We start from the raw sequence: 8,710 nt of genomic DNA on the forward strand, positions 1-8,710 counted from the left end.
TATCCTCAGTCAGTGTCAGCCTTAATCTTGGGCTTTAAACAAGAAGTCTCAATTAGATAATATTTCTGTTATCATCCAAAACCCCTGGAAAGGGTCAGCCTCCAAAATCACTCCTTTAAATCCAAAATCCCTGGAAAGGGTTAGCTTCCAAAGTAGAGTCAGCCAAAATCACTCCTTTAAATCCACAACCTTGGGCTTCATACAAGGCACAAAATAAAGTCTCCCTAAGTAGAGTCAGCCACAATTATGGGCTTTGTATAGAACACCAAATAAAATCCATCAAATAAATACTCTCCAGCTAGAGTCAGCCTCAATTATGGGCTTTGTACAGAACACAAAAACTCTTCAGTTTAAATCCATCCCCAGTGAAGTTATCTCCCAGAGTCAATAAAACAATAAAAAGCCTCAAGCTTGGACCTCATACAAGCCAGCTAAAAAATCAAATCTTTCAAACAATAGGTAGACATAGCTTATCTCTATAAAGAGATCTTTCTCCTATCTCACCACATTCAATCAAACAAACATTTCAATTTCAATTTCAATTTTAAACATTCTCCCATTTAGGACTCTGAAAGGCATGCTCTGAGGTAAACAAACCCAGACTTGTACACTTTCCCTAATTTGGATGAGAATCCTTCTTTCATTCAAGAGGCATGTTGGCTGTCATACTTGATCAACCAAGTAGGCTCCCTCTCTTAATGAAATGAATTCAGCTTTTCTGTCACCTTAAAATGTTTGTGGTGGAATAGTAGAAATACCTCTCTATAAAGATGACTTCATGTCTCTTTACTGTAAACAGAGATTTAATTCAAAGCTTCAACCTTGAGCTTCAAGCAAAGGCACCAAAAATATATTAATTTCCCTAATTAGTTCCCCGAACTACATTAAGCTCTGACTTCCATTAGGGATATGGAGGCATGAGGTTCACAAGGAATCTCAGCGAGCTAATAAAATACCAAAAATAGTCAGTCAGTCTGTCTTCTTTTTTTATTCAATTCAATTCTCTCTCCTAACACAAAGGAGAAACTTTCCCATTAATACGCAACAATCACAAACACATAGACACAGAGAAGGTTCCCGTAGAGTACTACGGATATATAGGGTGCTTAAACTCTTCCCTATGTATAACCGACCTCCCGGACTCCAGAATTTCTAGTCTAGGTGAACCCCCACACTTAGCAAATTCCTAAGGTTTATTTGAGATCTTTTTCCCCTCTCCTACTCGTTAGGATAATTAAAAAGTTCGTGTGATATCGTAGGAAGAACTGAAACAAAATTCATCCCGCCACGGGAGCTTCCTCCTTCCAAATTTCACGTGAAGGGTCTAGCGTGCCGTCCTCCCAACTGAAACGGGGAGGTAAAAAAACGACACCACAGACTGACACACATACATTCAATACTTAGCAGCTTTTGAATGCATGACAAAACTTACAACTCGATAAAACAATCCATCTCTTATATCAACATGATAAAAGAGAGGCTCACAATAATAGGACAAACCCTAACCTAATCCTGTAAGCTCTGATTTTCAAAAGGTTTGTAGCTTTCTATTTATAGAACACATCTGCGCTGGACTTGAACTTCATAACACGGTAGGGAGATTGCTAGAGATGTCCAAGATATTCTCCAAGAAATTGATCTTCAATCACTAGTTTCCTAAATATTCTCCAGATTTAGAAACCAACCAAATCTCTTTAAACAGATAAAGTCTTTTATCCTTAGGTTAAGCGTTATATTGGATTTCCTAATATTCTCCAAATATTCTGCATCTGTAACAACTTAACCAGAATCCAAAAGCCCAACTTAACACTTAGTCACGATGTCAGATGATCTTTGCATATGACATCTTGTTCAACATGTTATACTAGATGTAGTTGATAGAACATCCTATTCAACATATATTTTCTGCAATGTTGAAACATTCTATCTAACATGTTGCTGTCTAATTTGTTTTAATAAAATCAATGCCAACCATACAAACAGAGAATCTACATTAATCCTAAAAATGAAAAATTTATGCTAATGGTTGTGCCTGTAAAAGCCCGCATAAAAAACGGGATGGGTCGGGGAGGTCACACTAGAGGGTGAGGGTCTAATACTTTGACCCGTCCCACACAAAAGTGCGGGAAAAATGAGCATGCCTAACGGGCCGGACCCATTTTGCCACCCCTAATAGAAAGGAGGTAGCATCAGACAAAATTTTTTTTTAAGGTTAACACCATAGATATATTTTTAGATATATTAACACATAAACCTGAAACAAGCTCAAAAAATTTCAATATGCCTTTAATGCTCCACAAATTCTCCCAAGAGCCATTACAAAGCCAAATAGTATTGTCACCTAATTGGAGAATGCCTAATTGAATATCCTAATTAACCTTTAAACCTTTAAGATCACCTAACTTGAAGCTTTGCTAACCATTTCAGTAAGCCCTTTAATAACAAGAATGAACAAGAAATGGTAGAGAAGATCCCCTTGCCTCAATCCTCTTTTAACATGGAAATCAAAAGTCGGGCACCCATTGACCAATATGGACATAGTATTGGTGAATATCATAGCTTCCATCCACTTTATCCATTTCCCCCCCAAAATTCATATTTTTTAAGATAAATCTGAGATAATCTTAAGATAGCCAGTCATAAGCTTTTATGAAATCCACCTTGATCACCAAACATTCTTTCTTGAATCTTTTGGAATAGTCAAGAACTTTGTTCATAACAAGAACCCCATCTTGTATATGTCTCTATGCAATGAAAGTCGATTGACTTGAAGAAACCAAAGAATCCACCACCTTCTTAATTATAGAGGCCAACAGTTTGAGAGAATCTTGTATAGGCTACCAATCAAATAGATTGGCCTATACTCATCAATATTATGAGGATTATCGCACTTTGGGATTAGATCTAAAAAAAGAAGATGTGATTACTTTAGGAAGTCTAGCATTGAAATGAAACTCATTGATGAAATAAAGGACATCCATTTTAAGAATTTCCCAACACTCTTTAAAGAAATTGACAGAAAACCCATCTAGACCAGGATGTTAAGGGAGTATTTCATTAGGGAGCATTGCCACATAGTGTAGGACTAGACACCTTTGTGAGAGACACGCCACTTATTCACCTGAAATCTTAAGGTGAGATGAGTGGGTTCTCCCACTTATAAGTGTTCAAGTCACGATATTCCTATCCAATGTGAGACTATTTCTCCACTTACTCACATTTTCACGTGTGAATCCACAATGCTCCCCCTCACACTTGTACCGCCGTTGACACCTCTTCTTGGGTATTTCAAGGGGACACCTCTTTTTGGGCATTTCGATACTAAACCGGCCCCTTTCTCGAACCAAATCTCATGATACCATTTGTTAGTGCAACCATTGGGAGAGGGTCGAGCGAGGAGCATTCTTACTTTTATGGGACTTTCCTTTGAGCAAGACACCTTTGTGAGAGACACACCACTTGTCCACCTAAAACCTTAAGGTGATAGGTGAGTGGGTTCTCCCTGTTATAAATGTTCAAGTCACCACATTTCTATCCAATATGGGACTATTTCATTTCCTCACCTACTCACACTTGCATTATTATTCTAATGTACCGTCGTTAACACTTTTTAACGGAACACCTCCTATCCACCACCTGTGGGGAGTACTTGGCCAAAATCGCATCCTTGACTTCATCTTCACTGAAAGGAGCTTCAAGCGATACCATATATTCACGAGATAATCTATGAAAATCAACACCATCAAGGACAGGTTTCCTAGGATTGGGTTTAAGAAAAATTCTTCAATATGGAATATGACCACCTTCCTAACCTCCTACACTGTGTCAATTCTCTCTGCATTAGAAATGAAACAAAAAATTTTGTTCCTAGTAAATCTATGCATCATTACCCTATGAAAGAACCTCAAACTGGATTCCCCCTTTTTGATCCATTGATGTCTTGATTTTTGATGAATCATACTTTCTCTAAAAGCCAAAGATCGCCAAAGCCTGGATGAATGAGCTTCCATGTCGAACGCCAAAGAAGAGCTCAATCGCGAAGGAGAAATGGAAGACAAATGATCTAGAGCATTCAAATTCTTTTCTGCCATCTCCACTTCGAGGTCCCGAATTCTGAAAACTTCCTTATTCCAAAATTTCAAACCATCTCTAAGGCCTTTAAGTTTTTCCTTGATCACAAAAGTTGCCTTAGCATGAATCTTCATAGAGTCCCACTCCTTTGTAACCAAAGGGAGAAAATCCTCATGTTTCATCTAGTAGTTGAAAAACTTAAAAGATTTTGACCCTCAATTCACGACGTTCCCTTTAATCCAGATTGAATTGTGTATAGAGACGGATCTACTTCCAATGAATTAGTTATATTTTGATTTCCAAAATCAATTATTGCCGAAAGCAACATCAGAGTCGGTCGTAGATTCTTGTAATTATGATACAGATCCCATTACTGACCCAATTAATCATCCCATTGTTGGCAATACTAGGCGCAAATGTACTAGGAGAATCCCAGCAAGATTCCAAGATTAGATTTGGTGACTGAGCCGTATATCTTTCTGTTAACTTATTTTCCCTTTTCCGTTAAGCATATTTTATTCTCCTATGCAAGCATGGCAACAAAACCCGTATTCGTGGATATCCAACTGAATCCGCCCCGAAGTTGATGGGGAAAATATGTTTTGACTAGGTTTGAGTTTTCTTCGATTACAAAATATGAGGACGAGTCAGGCAATGGGGACACTAGTACCCACCCGACCCGCCCGTTGCCATGCCTACTCCTATGCTATTGTACTAAGCTATCCATGTATAAGCTTGTACTATCCTTTATGGAAATATAATGAAATAACTCTTATTCTATTCCTCACTCGATTTTCTGCTTAAGGAGGTCATCAATCCTCAAATTCTGATCCGTATCAAATTATCCCATATGAGCACGCGATTGCCTCTTCTCCTATCTTGAATTCTTCTCCATCCTTGTTAGTCTACTATTTTGTTGCTGCTTATGATATTACAGAAGAGAGAGAGAGAGAGAGATGCATTGCATTGTATAGTGCATGAATTGAAATTATAGTGCATGAATTGAAATTTAACTATGTGATTTTATTTTAGTTTATGTGAATGAAATTTACATATGTTGTTTTTTATATACATGTCTATTCTTAATGCTTATATTCACGTCATCACCAATTAATTGATTTACTTTTCATGGTTTGAAATGGAAGTGGAATATATTCATAACTTTGAATTTTTATTTTATTTTTAATGCTTAACTTTGATTTTAAATCCGCTATACAACATGTAATTTTGCAAATCAGAAACTATAAATTAAATTCATAAATTCAAACAAAAAAAAAACATTTATTCAAAAAAAGATAACAACTAAGCCAATATTATTGTCCATTTTTTTTAGTCATCCAATATTCATCTTCCCAAATTTCTACCTGCCTTGTTGAATTAGCTTTTCTCTCTAAAACTTCTTGTAGTGTCAAAGAATCATATGGAGGAGGAATAGTGCATGGATTTGAATCACTAGGAGACATCACCATTGACTCCTCCATGAACTTCCTTTGTATCCCATTCACATCACATGCCATTGTTTCAGAACAAAATTCCACAGCTCCTTGAGGTATACTTGGTTTGAACCTCAAAAGCTTTGCATATTCATTAAGAAGATGAAATGTGTAATCATATACATTGTTCATGTTTAAGTCCTCTTGTATGAATTTGTTAGCAGCTTGTCCTATTGCTTGTGCCTAATAGGTAAATTTTAGGAAATGTTAATATTTGATGTTGATTTATTATGGCATATACTTAACACAATGAAAGAAATACCTTATCAGAATGGTTGTTGCCCCATTCTACAGCAAACTTAAGAGAGGTGCATTTAGTATTGTCTCTAATGGGCCAATAGTGTTGTAATGGAACCATGCCTCTTATGAAAAAATCATGGTAATTGGCCTTTACATATAGTGTCATGGAATCACATGCTAAGATGTATTTCTCACTTACTGACCAACCAATTCCTTCTATGTATATCTTGTACCTACGCATAACCAACCGTAAACATAACTTAAAAGAATATTAAAGATTTTACCAGAGCAGATTTTAAGATGTGCTTGAGATCGTGAATAATGGCTTCAGCATTGGATGTAAAATTAGTTTTTGTGGCGGAATATATATTTATAGTACCTATGGGTGCATTGGTTTCCTATGTTGGATTCTTTGAAGCCTTCATTGGTTTCTTTGATCCAATCCTGTGACACAAACATATATATACAATGAATCATCAATCTTCATTTGATGTGAATAATTGCAAGGAAAATTTAACACAAAATTGATTAAGAAAAATACTTGTATGTAAAGGTGAGCATTCCAATCATTTTGTGATGTAACATTGCATTTTAGAAGATCTTTCCTAGTTGGAGCAACATTAGGGTTCCCTTTCCAATAAGCATAAGGTACTCTATCCTTCCATTTTCTCCTTTTGTTCCCTTCTTTTATATCTTTCAAGAGTCCATTCCATGGCTTTATATTGATCTCGGGCCTATTTATAAGAGAAATGTTTATTATTAGCCAGATACAAAAATATACTACCTCTGATCCTATTTATAAGAAAAAATTCACTGTTTAAATACATTAAACATTCAATGTATCTAAAAAGTATATTCTTTCTTATAAATAGAACCAGATGGAGTAATTAAGAAGGAAGCGAAGTTTATAGGGAATTTACCATCCCCAAAAGGACCAATCAGGAAAAACGATATCCAAACTGGATTGATCGGAACAATATCCAAACAAAGGTGGTGGTGAAGCATTTGGGCCTTGAAACTGATCCAAACTAATATGAGGCCTATCTCCAACATTAAACATGAGTTCCAAATCAGGAACCTTTCCAGGATACAATCTTAATAATTGCAAAATTCCCCACAAAGTGAACACATCTCTTGTTTGAAATGAGTTCTTATACTTCTCCACATACATCTTTCCATCCACAATCACAATCTTATCATATGTTGAACTTCTTGCTCCCTCCAACATTTCCTTTGTGATCCCTTTTTCTTTCCATGGCTTTAGGTCTTCATGGATCCATCTAAAGTATGAGGGACAAACATTGCTATATTGATTTGTTGAGTTATGTTTTGTAGGAAAATAGTCTCTTGGACATGTTTGTTTCTCAGTTTTGTTCCTTTTGGTGCATCTAAGTGGATATTCTTGTTTTTGGTGTATGTTTGTGCGGATGGAATAACCTGAAATTATGTACTTCAAAAAAATTTTTTAATTATTTTCTGCATCATGAACTTTGAGTCAAGAATTTTGACATGATCAAAAGCACTTAACGTAAATTTAATGCTAAATCAATAATTAATTAAAAAAATCTTGATTACGAGGTTCTGATCAATAAAAAATTCTAGAAAGAGTAGTTTTTGGTTTTGTGTTTTTTTTCTTTCTTGGGTCAAGTTTTCTACATTTTGTTCCATTATTACATTTTTATGTTAGAACAAGAAAGCAAAAAACAAAATGACATTTTCTTCATGTTCTTGTCAAATTTTATTTTCCTTTAAAACAAATAATCCTTAAATACATATTATATATAAATAATGAAACAAGAATGATTATTATAATATTAAGATGAAAATTAGAAAGAAAAAAAATAAGAAATTAATTCGATATTTAGCAACAAAAAATTAAAGATTGAAAATATGACTTTAATATCTTCTTTAATTCAATATGTATATCAAATAATAGAAGAAAAATCTATGATAATGCATAAAAACTCACATTATTGGAGGCTGCAAAATAACAAATAGTAGCTATTAAGCAGAAGAGAACAACCACAGTGGTGGTAACTATTGTAACTTTTGCTTCTCTTGAGAACAAACTCTTCTTCTGAATACTAGAATTTCTCCTGAAAAGTTTGATATATGTTTCATTGTCCTTGTTCATGTTTGAGTTCAATTTTGCTGCTATGAGAAATTTGTATACATATGAGAAAGTATATAAGAAAAAGAGTGTTGAAAGAGAAAGGAGCTATATGGATGTAAAATGAATATGGTCCCTCTATTGGAATTAGCTTAAACTCCACCAAGGTTTTTAGGTGAGTGAGTCTATCATATAGATGTGATTTCCTCAAATTTATTTAGGCTCTTTCTGGTAAACTAACACTTAAGCTATCTTATTAAATTTATAATATTTTATAGAATTATATTGGATTAATTTATAAATATGAAGTGCTGTAAAAATATTTTAATTAATATTTATTTTTTATTAATTTAATATATATGAGTAAAATTGAGTAAAAAATAATAAATTTTAATTTTTAAATTACTTATATTAATTTATCAAAATAGACTATAATTTATTAAAAATAAAATATAAACTCTAAGAAAATATCATTTATTAAATATATTTGTTTAAAAAATATACACATTTATAAATTATAAATCTTGAACTATAAATTTAAAAATAAAAAGTAACATTGTCAAACAAAAGCATAGTATTTAAATTGAATATAATTGTATTGACTTGTCTTTAGATAATTACTGATTATACATAATTAAGGTTGATATTGTTTTGTTGAAATATTAGAATATTCAACTTTATCACTAAGAATATATAGTTTTATTTGACTGAACGTTTTATTTGACTGGATTTGACATATCTGATAAGTTTTAGTTGGACCAAGCATTGGGTTGTTATTTTCCATCTCCATACGTAA

General features: G+C 33.9%; 1 protein-coding gene across 1 annotated transcript; it reads right to left on the reverse strand.

Moving 5' to 3' along the window:
- Nucleotides 1-5,263: 5,263 nt before the first annotated feature.
- Nucleotides 5,264-8,083, reverse strand: LOC131635776 (uncharacterized). Its single transcript, XM_058906420.1, has 6 exons — nucleotides 7,774-8,083; nucleotides 6,725-7,254; nucleotides 6,346-6,538; nucleotides 6,184-6,248; nucleotides 5,827-6,037; nucleotides 5,264-5,747 (listed from the first exon to the last, which is right to left on the reverse strand). The coding sequence occupies exons 1-6, from the start codon at nucleotides 7,936-7,938 to the stop codon at nucleotides 5,385-5,387; spliced, it is 1,527 nt and encodes a 508-aa protein (XP_058762403.1). The 5' UTR covers nucleotides 7,939-8,083; the 3' UTR covers nucleotides 5,264-5,384.
- Nucleotides 8,084-8,710: the final 627 nt, after the last annotated feature.

Source organism: Vicia villosa, unplaced genomic scaffold (genome assembly GCF_029867415.1).
Source record: "Vicia villosa cultivar HV-30 ecotype Madison, WI unplaced genomic scaffold, Vvil1.0 ctg.001544F_1_1, whole genome shotgun sequence".
Taxonomy (NCBI): Eukaryota; Viridiplantae; Streptophyta; class Magnoliopsida; order Fabales; family Fabaceae; genus Vicia; species Vicia villosa.

Excerpts from the sequence above, each read along its gene's own strand:
- LOC131635776 (XM_058906420.1), bottom strand. The coding sequence starts at position 7,938 with ATGAACAAGGACAATGAAACATATATCAAACTTTTCAGGAGAAATTCT. Across the intron at positions 6,539-6,724 it reads GATTGGTCCTTTTGGGGATG|GCCCGAGATCAATATAAAGC; the intron begins GTAAATTCCCTA and ends TCTTATAAATAG. Across the intron at positions 5,748-5,826 it reads GCAACAACCATTCTGATAAG|GCACAAGCAATAGGACAAGC; the intron begins GTATTTCTTTCA and ends TTTACCTATTAG.